General features: G+C 41.1%; 1 protein-coding gene and 1 long non-coding RNA gene across 5 annotated transcripts; one reads left to right on the top strand and one right to left on the bottom strand.

The window, feature by feature from the left end:
* Positions 1-7,904: 7,904 nt before the first annotated feature.
* On the top strand, positions 7,905-10,137 carry LOC123043506 (probable beta-1,4-xylosyltransferase IRX9). Its single transcript, XM_044465974.1, has 3 exons — positions 7,905-8,866; positions 9,365-9,617; positions 9,727-10,137. Exons 1-3 carry the CDS (start codon positions 8,190-8,192, stop codon positions 9,844-9,846), a joined length of 1,050 nt encoding a protein of 349 aa, XP_044321909.1. The 5' UTR covers positions 7,905-8,189; the 3' UTR covers positions 9,847-10,137.
* A 2,663-nt stretch (positions 10,138-12,800) lies between these two features.
* Positions 12,801-18,175, bottom strand: LOC123043505 (uncharacterized). Of its 4 annotated transcripts, none has more exons than XR_006419241.1 (11): positions 18,117-18,175; positions 17,475-17,541; positions 17,241-17,315; positions 17,001-17,069; positions 16,349-16,426; positions 16,106-16,220; positions 15,535-15,689; positions 14,529-14,841; positions 14,349-14,442; positions 13,457-14,209; positions 12,801-13,165 (listed from the first exon to the last, which is right to left on the bottom strand). It is a non-coding gene; the product is annotated as an uncharacterized lncRNA (long non-coding RNA). The 4 variants fall into 4 exon arrangements; XR_006419242.1 differs by having other exon boundaries at positions 14,529-14,641; XR_006419240.1 differs by having other exon boundaries at positions 14,529-15,689; positions 17,241-17,357.
* Positions 18,176-18,500: the final 325 nt, after the last annotated feature.

Raw genomic sequence — 18,500 nt, 5'->3', positions numbered from 1 at the left:
TTCCTCAAATTGGAAAAATGTTTTTTGCTTTTTAGGAATTTTTTGTGGATTTGCAAAAAATGTTCTCAGTTTTCACAATTTGTTCTGGATTTTGAAAAAATGTTCTTGTTTTTCGAAATTTATTCTCAAAATTCATACAATGTTTGTATTTTAAAAAATTGTTCACGTTTATGAATTTGTTCAGGATTTTTTAAAAAGGTTCCCATTTTCAAAGTTTGTTCTCAAGATTCAAAAAATGTGCGTGCTTTTAAAAAATTGTTCACGCTTCCAAATTTGTTCGGGTTTTTTTTGAAAATTGGTTCTCATTTTCAAAATTTTCTTCTTAATATTCAAAAACATTTCGTGCTTCAAAAATTTGTTCGTGGTCCCAAATTTGTTCAGAATTTTCAAAATTATTCTTTGTTCTAAAATTTGTTATCAAAATTCAAAAAATGTTCGTGCTTTGAAAAATTGTTCGCGTTTTCATATTTGTTCTCTGTTTTAAAAAACGTTCATGTTTTCAAAAAATGATTGAGAAATTCAACGTTTTCTCATTTTGATTTTCAAAAGAGAAAAAAAGGAAATAAGCAGAAAAAGGAAGAAGAGAAAAAGGATACTATCTGTTTCTTTTTCTTTTCTTTTTTTTTCGTTTTCTGTTTCTTTTTTTCCTTTTCAAGGTTATTTTATTTTTTAAAACTAAGTTCATGTTCAGAAATTGTTTTTCAATTTAGAATAATGTTCCTGCCTATAAAAAATGTTCGGCATTTAAAAAATGGTCGCTTTTCAAAAAAAGTTCATAAATCCAAAAAAATGTTTCCGATTTTCAGAAAATGTTCTTGTTTTCATAAACTGTTGCAAATTCTTTTGTTTAAAATAATCATAACTTTCCAGAAAAATGTTCATCATTTTCGAAAAATGTTCATGATTTAGAAAATGCTTTTGTTGAAATTAAAAAAAATTGTTCTTCCTTTAAAAATTGTTCACATTTTCAAAAAATGTACATGCTTAAAAACATCTACATGAATTTCAAAAACAATTATCATTTTCAGAATCTATTCACAATTTCAAAAAATCCCATTTATAAATTTTGTTCAAAATTTCAAAAAATGTTCTTGTTTTCAAAATTTTCATAGTTCTAAAAATTTGTTCATGTTTAAAAAAATGTTCAGGAATTTAAAAAACTATTCTCATTTTCAAAGTTTGTTCACCATTTCAGAAAAATGTTCATTTTTCAAAAAATGTTTGCAATTTCAACATTTTGTTCGCAATTTCAAAAAATATTCCCATGTTTAAATTTTTGTTCACGTTTCCAAAAAGCGTACAATACAAATTTTGTTCGCATTTTAAAAAAAGGTCCTGTTTTAATTTTTTTGGTGCTGAATTAAAAAAATGTTCCTGTTTTCCATTTTAAAAAGAAACTAAAAAATGTTCGTGATATCAAAAAAATGTTCGTCTTTTTGGTAATTTGTTTGTTTTTCAGAAACATTTTTGAAAATTGTTCGGGTTTTGGAATCTGTTTGGTGTTTGCAAAATTCGTTCGTGTTTTATTTTTAAATCAGAATTAAAAAACATCTTCACTTTTCCAAAAAAGATGGAATACGAAAAAAGTGGCATTTTGAAAATGCTTGCAATTTTCAAGAAATATTTTCAAAAAGTTTTCCAAATCTCAAGCCTGCTGTCTGTTCTTATATATTTCTGCACTTTTGATCATCAGATGGTGGCGTGTAGTGTAGTGGCTAATGTCTTGTTGTTGGAGTCTCAGGTTATGAGATCGATTCTTGGTACTCACTGCTGGTTTTGCAACTCTTTTTGTCGCGCGCGAAAGGAAACAAACGACGATCGGGTTGGTGGGCCGGCCCAGTCAAGCATCAACCCTGTGCGTCAAGCTGCTGTTTGACGCAAAATGCGTCACATAGGAGGTCTCATGTTAGGGAGCCCTTTGCGCCGTGGAACCAACTGGCGCTCACTGCAGCGCTCAGTTGGGCCAGCCCATGAAAAGGGAGCACACTGCATTTACAGCGCGGGAATAGCGCAAAATATTTAGCTTTGTCCAGGATTCAAGCTCGCCTCGTTAGACTCTCAGACAACTTATGCTAACCAGTAGAGCCACTCAATTGGACAGATTGAGAACAGCGCCAACGGTATAAGAACTTGCGGTCGACGTATTTATACTGTATCACTTAGATTTTGGAATTATTTGAAGAAAGCATGAATTTCAAAACGTTCATCAATTTGGAAAAACATTCATCATTTTTTAAGAAGAAAGTTCATCAATTTTCAGATAGAGTTCACAAAAAATTGAGAAAAGTTTACCAAGATTGAAAAAATAGTTCATCGATTTGAAAAAAGTTCATTGATTTTGAAAAAAAATGTTCAAATTTGCTAAAAGTTCATCAATTCTTAAAAAAGTTCATCAGTTTTGAAAACAAGTTCATTAAAAAAAGTTCATCAACTTTGAAAAAAAAGTTGATATTGAAAAAAGTTCAACGATTTTTAAAAAAAGATCATTGATATTGAAAAAAATTCTTCAATTGTGAAAAAAATTTAATTCAACTTGGCAAAAGTAAAAAAATAAAAATAAAAAAAATAAAAAACGAACAAAACATTCCAATAAAAAAGGAACAAGAAAGATAAGAAAGGTAAAAGATAAAAGAAGAAATAAAAAAGATGAAAGATGAAAAATGAAAAGACGGAAAAAGATGGAACTGAACACATGATGTGTGGATGGTGGGGTGGTTATCGCGTCTTAATTAAGAGCAGTAGATCTCCGGTTTGAAACCTACGTGTCGCACAGTTTTTTTGCGTGAAAAATAGACAGAACAAGGAGAACATGGGCCGACCCAGCGCGGAGTTAAGGGTGTGCACCCGTTTGCGAGAAAGGAAGGAACGGGTGCTTAAGGCGCCGTTTAGGATTTGCCAGAGCCACATGCAGCTTACTACAGATTCAACATACTCTAGTTACAAGAAAAAGGCCACTTAAACTCATTGGTAAAAATAATCCTCCATAGATCCTACCTCTTTGTCCTCCCTTCCTTAGTCGGGTGCGCTGTATTTTTGCGCGCTGCATTATAGCCGTTGTGCGCGTGGGCTGACTTTGTCTTTCTGTTTTTATTTTTTATTTTTTGTCTACTTTTTAAACCGTCTCGCTACAGCCGTTGTTGCATTTTGTGAGCTTCCTTATCTGTTTTTCATTTCTTTTTTCTCCCCCCTGAGATGCTATGATGTGCACGTATCATAGGCTGTGTGCATGCATCTCCTTTGTGCGTGTATATACATACGATCGTTCATGCATGTTTGTTTGTTTGTTGGCTTTTTGATTTGTGTTCATCTATGCAACGTGTCCATGGAACAGTAAATCATGTATCAAATTGCTAAAAGTCATATAGATGAATTTTAGTGATGTCTCATTTAAGTTTCAGTCCCTTTGATCTGTCGCTTTAAATTTCATGCAATTCTTTGATCGGGGTTGTTCTGTCCCATGTGCCCGGTGTCACTCGTCCGTTGTTCACATTCTGCGGCCTATCGCACCGTGTGTCTTTTTTTGTTGGGCTGTTTTTTGTGGCATGTTTTTTTTCTATGTCGTAGTTGAAGAGACGAGTTGCTCGTATAAAAAAGACGAGCTGACCGCTGGCTCATGAGTTTGGTTCTTCGCTCTCTCTTTGTTTCTCTCTATCCCATTCCTCTTTGTCTTTGGAGCAGAGGCAGCCCATGGATTAATATGCTTGTAAACACTACAATGACGAGCAACAACCCATTTTTCGTTTTTGTTTGCAAGTCTAACCCTAATATGTAAGAAGCATGTCCTTTTTTATTTTTCTTGTCCTAGTTGCATGTCGATCACAGACATGCAACTGGGTCCAACCGATTTTGGTCTCTGCTGCAAGTGTACTCCCGATATGCAACTGGGTCGGCCTATTTATTTTCTTGTCTTGGTTGCAAGTCGACCACCGACATGCAAACTCGAGCCCATCTCTTTTATTTTTCTTGTTGCGGTTGCTAGTCAACCATAGATATGCAACTAGGCCTGACACAAAGATTATGTCGCAAGTGCACCCTTGTCATGCAACTAGGCATGCCTCATTTTTTGTCCCAGTTGCAAGTCAACCCTCGAAATGCAACTAAGGTCCAACCCATTTTTGTCCTATAGTTACGTGTTGACCATCAACATGCAACTGGAGATCCAATCCTTTTTTTGTCTGCAAATTCACCCTCGACAAGAAACTAGGTGGATCAACCAATTTTCCCCAATTGCAAGTCCACCATTGGTACGAAACTACGCCCGATCCATTTTTTGCCCTAGTTGCAAGTGCACCCTTGACATGCAATTGGGTTTGACCCATCTTTCGTCTCAGTTGTAAGTACACCCTTGACACGTAACTGGAGGACCTCACCCTTCACTCGCAACTGGGGATTTTTTGTAGTTTTAGTTGTCCGAGTTGCAAGTACACCATCGACTCGCAATTGGGATTGTAGTAGTGTAGCTTCCTCAATTGCAAGTTCATCCTCACTCACAACTAGGGTCTTGTGGTAGTTGTAGTTGCCCTAGTTGCAATCCCACCATCGACTTGTAATTGTTTTTTTTGTAATTGTAGTTGACCTAGTTGCAAGCCCACCATCGACTTGCAACTAGGGTTTTTTTAGTTTTAGTTGTGCTCCAGTTGCAAGTGCACCATCGACTTGCAAGTGGGGGCTTTACTAGTGTAGTTGCACCAGTTGCAAGTCCAACCTCGACTTGCAACTGTGGGCTCCTCGACTCGCTACTCGGGGATTTGTTGTAGTGTAGTTTCCCTAGTTGCAAGTCCACCCTCGACTCACAACTAGGGATTTTTGTAGTTGTAATTTCTCTAGTTGCAAGTCCTCTCTCGACTCGCAATTGGGGGGCTTTGTAGTCATGTAGTTGCCCCAGTTGCAAGTCCACGATCGACATGCAACTGGGGGCTTTGTTTTTAGGAGTAGTTGTCCCAGTTGCAAGTCCACCATCGACGTGCAAACGAGAGGCTTTTTGTAGTTGTAGTTTGTCCCAGTTGCAAGTCCACCCTTGACTCACAATTGGGGGCTTTGTAGTATAGTCGCCCATGTTGCAAGTCATTGTTTCGAGTTGTGTTCATCTACGCAACGTGTCCACGGAACCGTAATCCATGTATCAGATTGTTATAACTCATATAGAAGAGTTTTAGTGATGTCTCATCTAAGATTTAGTTTAATTGATCGGCACTATAAATTTGAAGCAATTCTTTGATCGGGGTTGTTTTGTCCCGCGCTTTCGGCGTCACTTGTCTGTTTTCCATTTCTGTTGCCCATCGCACGCGTCTTTTTTGGTGGGTTATTTTTCGTGGCCTATTTTTTTGTGTTGTAGTTGAAGAGTTGCAATCCCACCCTCGACTCGCAATTGGAGCCTATGTTTTCGTTTTTATTCGCAGTTGCAAGTCCACTCTCGAATTGCAACTAGGCCCATAGTTGGTTCTTCTCAGTTGCAAGTCGACCCTTGAGTCACAACTGGGCTTGTAGTTTCGTAGTTGTACCAGTTCATGTCCACCCTCGACTCACAAATGAGCTCATAGTTGTCCCACTTGCAAGTCCACTATTGAATCGCAATTGGGCATCTGTTTTTGTTTTTCATCCAAGTTGCAATTCCACCCTTGAGTCGTAGTTGGGCTTGTAGTATGTTATTGTCCCAGTTGCAAGTCCACTCCCGACTCGCAAATGGTATCATATTTTTTTGTTATTATCCGAGTTGCAAGTCTGCTCTTAACTCGCAACTAGACTAGTATTTTGTTTTCATCCCAGTTGCAAGTGCAGCCTTGACTCGCATTTGGACTCGTAGTTTCGTAGTTGTCCCAGTTGCAAATCCATCCTCGACTCGCAATTGGGACCATAGTTTTTCTGTTGTCCAGTTGCAGGTTCACCCTTCGACTCACAACTAGGATGTTTTGTTTTCATCGCAGTTGCAAGTCCACCCTTGACTCGCAAATGGTATTGTATTTTTATGTAGTTGTCCTAGTTGCAAGTACACCCTCGACTCGCAACTATGCCCACAGTTTGTGTTTCATCCCAGTTGCAGGTACACCCCTGACTTGCAACTAGGAATGTAGTTTGTTCTTCATACCAATTTTAAGTCCACCCTTCACTCGCAACTAGGCTCGTAGTTGCTCCAGTTACAAGTCCGCCATCGAAGCGCAACTAGTCTCGTAGTTTTGCGTAGTTGTCCTAGTTGCAATTCCACCCTCGACTTGCAATATGGCATGCATTTTGTTTTTCATCCCCAGTGCATCTCCACGCTTGACTTGTAAATGGGCTCGAAGTTATTTTTCCCGCCTCTTTGCAAGTCAACCCTCGGCTTAAAACTAGCAGCGACCCTTTTTGGTTCTCTGCTCCTAGTTGCAAGCCCACCCTCTACTTGCAATAAGGCTTTTTTGACCTTTTTTATTTGTTGCCTTAGTTTTTGCTTGCAGGCCATCACTTTTTATTGTTCGCCCCAGTTGCGAGTCCACCATCGACTTTCAATTAGGATCAAAGTTTTTTGACGCAATTACAAATTCACATCGACCTCCAATGGTTGAGCAACCAATTTTTATCCTACTTACAACTCCACGCCCGATACGCAACTCGGGCCCGACCCATTTTTGTCTGAGTTGCAAGTCCACACCCGACACGCGGCTGGGCCCAACCCATTTTTATCTTAGTTGCAAGTCCCCTCTCAACATGCAACTGCATGCCCGCAACGAGATTTCGATTAGTAGTAGGAGGAGGGGTTGTCAGCCAGTTTCATCACCACACTTAAAAAATATTCCATGGTACTTTATCATTTTTCTATTTTTTAATAAAGATTTATGAACATTTTCCAAAATTATGATTTTTTAATTCATGTTTTAGTTTAGAAAAATAATCATGGTCTTGTTTCCAAATTCGTGGACATCTTTTTTATTTTAAAATATTTTTTACTTTCCTTTTATCATTATCTTATTTCATCTTTATTTTCACAATTTTATTTTTTTAGTTTTTCCTTTTGATTGTCAGTTTTTTTTTTGCTCAAGCTTACTTAAAAATGGTCATAGTATATTTTTCAAGAGTATCCACCATGTTTTAGAATGTACATCACATATTTTTTAGATATGTTCAAAGCATTCTAAAAGATGTTCACCGTGCATTAAAATATATTCACCGTGTTATATGAAATGTTTGTTGCATTTTAAGAACATTTCATGATGTTTTGCAAGTCTTTCATCGTGTGTTTCAAAAAAAAATCACCACAGTTTGAAAAATGTATATTGCATATTTATAATATGCTCAATTTTTTTTACTTTATAAAAATGTTCATCACATTTTTCGAAAAAAATTCACATCGTCCTAGAAAAACTTTCACTTCGTTCTACAATTTATTCACCAATCTTTTTTAGAAGAAAATGCTTACTCTGTCATTCAAGTGCTTGTTACCATGTTAAGTGATCTAGTATTGGACGTGTGTGTGCATTGAGAAAAGAAGTAAACGCACTAGTACATCGCTGGCACAAAATCCTGTACCACACCGAGTCACTGTAGATGGCACTGTAGCACTGTGAATCAGATCGCACCATGCATCAGCGACTCGCGCAGCCAGCGCAGAAAATTGATTTTACTCTAGCCTGGTTTGTGCATGCGTGCACCAACAAGGGGTCTGCAGTTCGAACCTTAGCATTCGCGGCGCATTCTTTTTCTGCGGATTTTTTGCATCGTGGGCGAAAAAAAACGAGAAAAAGATAAAAAACAAACAAACAATATAATTTGTGAGACTTTTGTTTATATGATGTAGGATGATGTCATCTTAGATGTGAGATATTATCTCACATCTAGATGTGATATAGTCTGACCCTTAATAAAGCCACAAGGCCAAAAGATACATGGTGTTGCCATAGAACCGCAAACCGAGCTAAATGAACGAGGCGTTCTCTCAATTACACCGCCGGAGAGATCATGACTAGACTCGCCAGTCGGCACAAGAAGAAAGAAAAAGAAATGCAATGCTCTCGTCTAGACCGGCCACATGTGCCAGCAGCTACATCCATCAATTCCAACTTTTCCAAGTGAGGCGTACAGAATCATTTCCATCCCAGAAAATAAGCAAGACGCGATCACACACTCACTCACTCACTCGATCACCTACCTAGTTGCTCTGCTGCTGACACCACCAAACACACATACACACTAGCTAAGCTGCTGCTGCTTGCTTTGTCATGGCGTCGCCGAAGAAAGCGAAACCGCGGGCGAGGCGGCCCCTGCTGCTCCGGCGAGCCATGCTGCATTCCTCCATCTGCTTCCTCCTCGGCCTCCTCGCCGGCCTGGCCCCCGCCTTCCGCTGGACCCACGTAGCGTCCACCGCGGCCACCGCCCACGTCTTCCGCGCGCTCCACGCCGTCGACGGCGCCTTCAACCACACCGTGCTCCTGCTCCAGCAGCAGCAGCGGCAGCTGCAGCACGGGGCGCCCGTCGACGTCGCCGTCACCGCCGTCCCCTCGCCGCCCCCAGAGCCGGAGCCGCTGCGGCAGCCGCAGCTGCTGCTGCTGGTGACGGCCACGGAGCGGTCGGACCCGGAGCGGCGGGCCGCGGGGCTCACCCGCGCGGCGCACGCGCTCAGGCTCGTGCCCCCGCCGGTGCTGTGGCTGGTGGTGGAGCGGGCGACGGAGGCCCCGGCCACGGCGCGGCTGCTGCGCGGCGCCGGGGTGTCGTACCGGCACCTGGCCTACCCGGAGAACTTCACGGCCGACGGCGTCGGCGTCGAGAAGGAGCGGCACCACCAGCGGAACGTGGCGCTGGGGCACGTGGAGGAGCACCGCCTGGCCGGGGTCGTGCTCTTCGCCGGCCTCGGCGACGTCTACGACCTCCGCTTCTTCGACCAGCTCAGGCAGATCAGGTGAATGCATGCATTGTCCTGCCTGCCTACACGTTCGGTTAACCTGTTCATTCCATTTGTCGATCGATCCTTTAGTAAACTGATAGTAACAGTAGTGTGCACAGTAATGAAGTTGGAGTAGCGTGTAATTCAGAGTTGCACCCAGCGGTGTCGGACTGTCGGTGGAGTTGACAGTAGACGAGCCGTAGCAAATAATGTGCATGCAGGATGGGACTGGCCATAGTGATCGGTGATAATATGATGCACTAGCTAATAGTACTCCACTAGCTAGGAATCGAGCAGGGATAGCTAGATGGCATGCATGATGGATGTCACTCAGCAGCACCAGCAGTACCGCCATGTTGTCGTGGACGTGCATGTCCATGTGCGCACCGTCCTCCGCTTGCTTCGGTGCGCGCCCGAGTGTCGGTAGAAACATTGATTTGAATCCATTCATTAGCCGCCGCTGCCGTTACTGTGCATGAATGGAGTGGCACACTGTGTGCATGTATGGTGCAGGACGTTCGGTGCGTGGCCGGTCGCGACGGTGTCGGAGCGCGAGCGGAAGGCGACGGTGGAAGGCCCGGTGTGCGGCGGCTCGCCGTGGGCGGTCACCGGCTGGTTCTCCACGGCCGACGCGACGCCGACGGTGAGGGCGGCGAGGCCGCCGGCGGGCACCGTGGACGTGGCGCGCTTCGCGTTCGGCAGCGCCCTGCTCTGGGACCCGCACCGGTGGGACCGGTTCCCCGTCTCCGAGCCCGACGCCTCACAGGTACTGTAATTCCGTAATTGGATTAAAACACTGGAGCAATGTTCCATTCTTCTTGATTTATTACCAGAGTAACTGGAACCATGGTCGCCATGTGTTGTTTTTCTTCCAGGATTCGGTGAAGTTTGTGCAACGATTGGCCGCGGAGGAGTACAACGAGTCGAGAGGAATGCCCGATCCCGATTGCTCGGAGATCATGGTGTGGCGTGGAGATCAGCTCGTCGCTACCTAGATTGCTCTGGATAATCATATAATATACCTACCCACATACTCCTACATGTCTATGCACGTTGATCGCAACACGGCTAAGAAGGTTTTGTTAGCTACCCATTACTAGCAGCTCCAAATACGGGGGCAAAATGATAATGTAATAGCCCTCGCAAAAAATTGATAATGTAATAGCCCTCGCAAAAAAAATGATACTGTAATAGGTAATCAAGTAGCTTTCCGTGCACAATGATCATACATACAATTTTGTCTTTTGCCACTAATATATATATACATCAAAATGATTATTGCCTTATTGAGTTCACCCCTCCACAAAGCGCACTATACCTCTTCCAGAGTATATATGCTCAGTCATACTATAGGCCAAACTGTCTCACGTCGATAGGGGGCTAGAGGACGTATCTCCTGCACCGGAGCTTCTTCGGTTACCGGTGCACCGGACGCCAGTTACACATTCAAAAAAATCCAAGAAAAAATTAGTGCATTGAAAAGACATGAACCTATGTTGTCACAAAAATTCAAATTTAAATTCAAAAAAATGACAAATGTGACATCAATATGATAATGGGCCAAATCTAAAGCCCAACTTGTCCTATATACTATTCAGTACTGAATTTGTCATTTTTGTATCTATTTTGAATTTTTATTTGAATTTTCGTGACAACTTACTTTAATGTTATGTGAATGCGCTATTTTTTCCGGATCTTTTCAAACATTTGGAAATGTGCGAAGAAGCTCCGGTGCACCAGATACGTTCTCTAGGGGGATAAGCCATATGTCTCAAATTAACACAAATATCTCAGTGTCATTCAAACAACATAGCACCATGTTTCTCTGCAAGAAAAACATAGCACTATGTTTTTTTTATCGAGAATTTACACATTGTTTTTTCCGCAAACACATTGCATGCATATGCTTATGCTCATAAACATACACATCCACTCATTCCCATAAACATACACACACACACACACACACACACACACACACACACACACTTTACCCCCTATGAGCACCTCTAAGAGACTGAACCGGCGAGTCTTAAGTTTGACGAAGTCACCACAGGCATCTTGCTGTCGACGGGCATGCTGCTTACCCAAAGAATAGTCATTCAATCCTGGATTTAGTTCAGGATTTAACGTAACACCATAGTTGGTTGAGTGGCTATAAGCCGAAATAAATGACTTCCACTATTTGTTTGCACAAAGTCGCAACATTGATCGTATTTAAATTTAACCAGGCAAAAAGGGATTTCTTTTGTCCATGAGTGTGCAATGTTAACAAGTGAGATGAGGGAATTCCACGAAAACCAACATCTCATAAATTCTAGAATGTCCTCATAGTTGAACTAAGCTATGCAATATTATTATGGGAACTTTCCTTATGATATTTGCTAGGGTTCTCCCTTGTAGACCCCCCCCCCACCCCCACACACACACCACCACCACAACTACCACCACCCAATTAGTCGTTTACATATATTAAAATAGGTATAAACCCACTGTAATACACATAAGTGACAAATTATTTTGCATATGGATGTGATGTTTCCATCTATTTTGGGCCTTATTTAGTTTAAAACAAAACTAAGTTCAACAAAATCTCATGAACAAAAATTGAAAAGGAAACATAATTTTAAATATTATAGAGTTCTACTAGCAAGTAAAACATTTATATAATCATAATGATAGACTTTGTGGCGTATGGCACTAGACTTATAGTTCTAATAGCCAACAAATTTATGCAACTAATGGTGTTAGAAAATAGAAAAAAATTAATATTTGTATAAAATGTATTTAAAACAAAGTATGTAATATTTTATGATATGTAACTAAGTAAAAATGTTTAATATAAATAGATGGTAATTAATTATTTTTGTATAATCAAATTGACAAAAAAACTATGCATAGCCTGTACTATTCTCACAAACTGAGAGAGACATGTTAGTACGATAAAACACAACAAATTTACCCATCCAATCTCCCAAATAGATATCTATAACAGTCGGTTAACATTGCTAAGAGAGTCCTCCACGATTGTTCCATATACTAGATGACCAGTTGCGCCAAATGGCGCAAAGACCCGTTTAAACCATGTTCGTGTTGAAAATATTTGCATTTTTTTAATACCCGTATATTTTGGTACATTTGATAAGAACTTATACACCTATATATAAAGGAAATTAAATACAAATATTTTCTTAAGGTAATAATGCCACAAATTAGATCATCAGTAGGTTAAGATAGTTGAGTCTGCAATTATGAATTGGAGTAGCTGTAAACTTGCATTTGAAAAAGAGTAAACACAAGTGACACAATAAAATATACTAAATACATGAACTCGTGAACATTGTGTACAGGAGAAGTCAATAGAAATAGTGGTCAATTACATCATATAATTTGGTTCTATACTCTTTTGTGTATATATGCTACCCCTTTGTGATCCCCTCTTTGTCCTTCGAATCAAATGGCATAGCTACCTTGTGGAAAAAGAAAGGACTCTGTAATACCCATAAATGTAAAAGGAAAACATCATGTGATGCATCTCAACCGACGTAAAACAATGTAAAAATCATACATGCTATCTACATACCCTCATTGTCTAGCAAAACATAAGTAGCTGAGAGACCCTGTACAAAAGAATTGACAATTAGCGAGAAAGAAGCATGCCATCAGCTATTAGACAACCATAAAACAATAAGTGGCAAAAGCCCCATCAGAATTAGCATTTGTCATCCAGTTTATGAGCTAAAGTCATGCATTCACCAATCGATAAAACATATTAAGATGCAGTAATGGAAATAAAATTGTATCGCTTCACATATAGTAAGTGAAAAAGAAATGAGTAAGAAGACCAAATTTGGTCGCCTGATCCGTTGTGCCGATGGCTCAAAGGGCGACAGCAAACCAAGCATTCATACCATGCAAGTTAAATATTTAAACTCCGATCATAAAACCGTTGAAGCAAGGGAATAGATATTTAGTATGATGTTCATATATAGCACTATAAATTACATTCATGGTAGGCTTATAGACCACAAGAAAGACATGAGATCGGTTCATGGTAAGCAAAACTACATAGACAAAGGTGCACCATATAGATAGATTTGGTCACCCAGCTTATGGCAACTCAAGAGATAAAGAAGGCGAAATAACAACACAGAAGCAACGCGTAGATTATAGATGCTGAAAGCAGGAACGCTGGTTCAAAATGCAAGTCCCCTAGCTTCACTGGAGTTGTCATTGGCGTGGGTGTCCCGTGTTGTGTGAAACAATGTTTCGCTTGCGCCTGTTTGTCCACACACCTTATGACATGAGAACTATCTGCTAAAGAGACAAAAAAGATTAATGCCTTCTCCTAACTACCGACTATTATGACATGAGAACTATCTGCTAAAGAGACAAAAACTGCATTGTGAAGCACTGAAACCAGACAGGGCAAAGATACTGGCAAAGGAAACATTGTGAAACACTTGTACAACCATAACACTGGATTAAACCTAAGAGAGGGGGGAGGGACAACTGCAGTTTTTTTCACTCAACACGAACAAAAAAGGTATTACTAAATGCATATAGGCATTCACGATGAAGAAATCAAAGGGAGGAGTTATTGACCTGTGCCGCGCCAGATCAAGTGGAATGAAGCTGTAGTGATGCCACAAAAACATCCAACAACAACAAAGCCTTTAGTCCCAAACAAGTTGGGGTAGGCTATAGGTGAAATCCATAAGATCTCGCAACCAACTCATGGCTCTGGCACATGGATAGCAAGCTTCCACGCACCCCTGTCCATAGCTAGCTCTTTGTCGGTACTCCAATCCTTCAGGTCTCTCTTAACGGACTCCTCCATGTCAAAATCGGTCGACCCCGCCCTCTCTTGACATTCTCCGCACGCTTTAGCCGTCCGCTATGCACTGGAGCTTCTGGAGGCCTGCGCTGAATATGCCCAAACCATCTCAAACGATGTTGGACAAGCTTCTCCTCAATTGGTGCTACCCCAACTCTATCTCGTATATCATCATTCCGGACTCGATCCTTCCTCGTGTGGCCAAACATCCATCTCAACATACGCATCTCCGCCACACCTAACTGTTGAACATGTCGCCTTTTAGTCGGCCAACGATGCCACAAAAACATCCACCCCAAAAATAAATTTGACAAATTTTCAGATCTAATTTTGGAATGATATGAATTTCTCATCGGAGCAGGTTCACATGAATGGCTCAATTGTTCGGCGTGCCTATATTATTTTTGCACGCACGACCTCAATTACCAAATCTAACAATTTGATGAAGCTGGAAAGTGGAAAATGCCTCATCCCGTATGGAGATAGCGATACCAAGTCAGAGAGTGGCAATGGATCAAGTCCTGCAAAAGAATACAAGGAGTGAGACTACTTTAGACAGGACTCGGTGAACTTAACCCTTTGTTTTATCAATGGAGCAAGCGTGTGAAAGAGTTGCTGTGTGATGAATGAACAAATTGGGGAGTGGGAAGGGGTACACACCTTTTGAAGTTTGTTTGTTGCTTCAAGGGTTCTGGCTCACGCGGAACGCTAATCATCCAATGAGAATCCTTGCAGGACAACCACATAAATCAGTCTGAAACACAATGACGATAAGGTTATCTGTGTAAACTGAAGGGCGGCACACTCTTGTTAAACTGTGGACGAAATGCTGAGACTGACCTCAGCAGGATCAAACTTTGTACCTAGGCTGCTCAGTTTAGCATGAGCCTCGGGATAGTTTTTAAAGAATGCTTCTTTGTCTGCTGCGTATTTCTCTGCATAGGCTTGAAGTGCTGTGGATTCTCATGCAGTAAGTTCAGGAATTATTTCATTCTCATAAGATGCCAAGAACATACAGTTTGGGAAAGTAATATCTTTTAGATAAATTGTTTGAATGGGAGATGCATATGGTTTGACTGGCGGTTATCTGAAACTGTTATAGGGGGGCATTGGCAATGCTCCGATTTGCGTTTCTTGTGGCGAATCGCACTGCCTGCATGACAGGTTTAAGAAGGGTTTAAAGCCCACCATAAACAATATTTCTAACAAAAGACCTGAACCATGTGATCTCCGCTGCCATCACTAATGAGCATAGGGTCAACATCTCTTCCTCTTTTCCAGTTACTTACTGCAAGCAAATGGAAAACTGGTACAGTTGAGTTTGTTTTGAATATATGTACAGTTAGTTTATTTAGGTTTCTTGATTTCATGATCTGAGTCTGAAACCAAGTTCCATTTAGTATATAACCGTGTGATCTATATTATTTTCCCCTCTTCTCAGACCAAGACCAATATGTGATTACTAATCCCATAACTTTCTCTCTATTACTGATGGCAACATAACACAACAAGGTATCCTCTGTTTTCCAATTACAGTGTAATATGAAATTAGCCTCTGCGAACATAGATGCATATGAAACTAAACAACCTATCTATCCGAAGTGTCAGCTCGGCTACTTGGCATGCAAGCAGAAAAAATTAAACCCACCAATGAGGGAAAGAAGCTAGAGCTTTAGGTATAATCATCCTTGCTGCTACACTCAAATATTTTGTAATAGAAAATCTGAGTAAATATCACCTTTAAGGGCCTCAGTCGCATCGGACAGGGCAGAATGATATATTTCAACACCACCCAATAATGAAAGTAACATCAAGGACGAAAATAAGAAGAGTGCAGTATGCTCACAAACATCCGCCATCTAGCTTTCTGTGCTGGAGTCCAACCTTCATTCTGATAGAAAAAACCCCAACCCACCAATAATCAATGGAACACAAGTAGAGCTGCTACTCATATATCATCTTCATTGGATTGTTTTTCTTCCAAATTGCTGTATTAGGAACCTGGGATAAAGCAAGAAAACAATTGTAACAATGTAAATGAAGACTGGCATTTTCAGGTATTCCTGCAACACATCACCAACGACAACGGTGTAGCTATCCATAATCCAAAGAAGTATCGTATATATGTATAGAACACTTGTAATAGATTGTCCACACTAACGCCGTGTTTATTAACGCTACAATGGAGCAACTCTCACGACTAACATGGAATATTTATTCTAGAAATCTTATAGATCACAACCAACAAAAAATTAGAGACATATAGCAAGACAAAGCCATAGAAATTTCTTACCGGGTATTACCTAGTTGAGTGACCAATAACAATTCATGCAAGATTTCTATCTCGATGTAGCAATGTGGAATATCTTCAGTTAAACAACTCTAGATGTTTATTTTTCTGCAGGGAAACAACTCACCTCATAAAGAAGAAACCGCGTCTTTCCACTTCCTTGAAGTACCATAGCTGCAACACCCAGTTTGGTCGTGCAAGAGGAGCAGCAGCAGCGCCTCCTCCAAGAATCTCGACCAGAGCTGTAAAAAAATTCCAAAACTACATGACTTGGTCCAAACGAATGTTGAGCGGAATTCTTATTGCATGAGGCCAATATTCAATAGAATAACCAAGCTCAAAATCATATGACATTCATCGATTGGCTCACCTGTTGCCATCTGGTGTAATGGTCATCGGCACTCATGATATGACCATACCACTGCATAGATTGATTCATGTGTAGCACCTGTTACAAAATGGTGCAGAAATTTAAAGAATGATGGATACCTAGAAGGACTATCAATATAATTAAGAATAATATGCACCCTAAATTCGAGTGAAGATGACCACAAATGGGCGATGGGATTGTACAATAAAAATAAGAAATGGTAGACCAGATCGAAATGGTAGACCAGATCGTAAAAGCTAAGTTTTGAGAAACTAAACTAAACAGGTGCTAAGTATTGGGAAATTAAACTAAACAGGTTGTGTCATAGAATTACACGATCACGTATGATGTAAGCACTCAAGCACATATTGGTACGTTGTCCTGTGCCTAGACTCACTATTTATTCTCTTTGATCAATGGGCAATCAAAGTAATTTATTAGACGCTCCATTGCGCAAACAGCAGTCGGATACAATAAGAGCATCAATTAGTTTTCCTTCATTAATTAGCCTATATAGACAAATCAAATCTAATTGTCAAGAGGAAGTTGCAAAAGAAAGGTCATTCAAGGTCTGCACCATATGTGATAGTAAATATGTATATCCACAATGAAACAAACACTGAACAACAAAACAAGGATGATTTGATATTACCTTGCTTTCAGGAATTCAATTTTGACGTCATTTGATGATTGAGCCATGAAAATAAGGACATATCCAAACCTGAAGTGCATGAAGCAAGGCAATGAGCTAAATTAGTGCATCTAGTACATATTTGACTCACTCTACACTCTAGGCTTTCATAGCATCACATTAATCTCAGGTCACTCATGGGAAATAAAACAAATCGAAGACCAAGATTTGCAAATGGCAAATGGAGGAATGAAGCCATACCTGCAGGAGAAATTCTTGCATTCGTTCTACAAACCCCGAAAAGGAAAATCAAACCTCCTCTCTAGAGCCTCTGCCCTGTTAATTTCTTAGACACATAAGCACCACAATGGAAGATTCCTAAGACATTTATGTAAAAAATAAATGATCTTGTGAGCACCTGCACACTATAAATCATGATATATTTCTTGTTTCTTACTGAGATATAACAGCAGTGTATTCAGTAACACGATTTACCTGAGAAATCAGGCTTAGTTTTCGATCTTGTGAGCCATTAGTAGGTAGTTCTGCTGTTAGATAAAATCTGAAAAAAGAAGACGCATACATATATATCTCAGGAATGTACACCAAATATGACCAGTTGCTCATTATACATGAACTCAATTACTCAAAAAAGATACGTCTAGTCATACAGATGTTGCTCTTCCTAGTTCAACTCTAAAGACAAGAATTTTTTTTCTTCTTCTTAAACACAACATCACCTTGGTCCAACCTCATCATCACACACCCGTTCGTTCTAGCAAAGGAACACAAGAGAAAGAAGCTAACGAGAAACCATGGCATCCCCTTATTATATTGTAAAAACACCTACTAAACACATACTAACAATACTGCATGTTAAAAAATTCTCCAGGAGCAGTAGGGGAAATAGCAATGGTGACTATGAAGAAACATCAATGGAAAGCAGCTCTTGAAGCCCACCAATATTTAGAACTGCTGAATCTTTTGCTCGAATCCGCTGGGATCTAGGGTCGGAGTTGAGCACAGGTGGATGGGGGGACGGGGGCACGTCAGAGAGAGGAAGAGGAGGGGAGGCGGCAGCGACTAAGAGGGAGGTCGAGGAAGAGGAGGGAGTGTCTGGTGGGGGTGTGGGCGTACCGAGCGTGGTCGCCGCAGTCGCCTTCGCGGTGGTAGAGGCGCAGCTCGGGGCCGAGGACTCAGCCTGGACGACACGAGCAAGCTTTGCGGCCCGCTCGTGGCCCGTTCAGGACCGGACCGTACGGTCCAGGCCCGGTAGAAAAACAGGACGGGCCGGGCCCAGAAATACAGACCGCAAAAAGTTCGGTCCGGTCCGGTCTTTAACCGGGCCGACCGAGCGGACCGCTGGCGCAGCAAGGCCCATCTGGCTGGACAGATCGAGGCATCGAGCGAACCCCCTCCCCTCGTTCCATTCCCCCTCCCCCCCTCCCCTCGCTCTCCTCTCCTCACAACGCCTCCTCCTCTCCAATCCCAAACACTAACCCTTCATCGACGGCGCCATCG

This window comes from Triticum aestivum, chromosome 2B, assembly GCF_018294505.1.
Source record: "Triticum aestivum cultivar Chinese Spring chromosome 2B, IWGSC CS RefSeq v2.1, whole genome shotgun sequence".
Taxonomy (NCBI): Eukaryota; Viridiplantae; Streptophyta; class Magnoliopsida; order Poales; family Poaceae; genus Triticum; species Triticum aestivum.
This window is presented reverse-complemented; position numbering and strand designations above follow the sequence as displayed.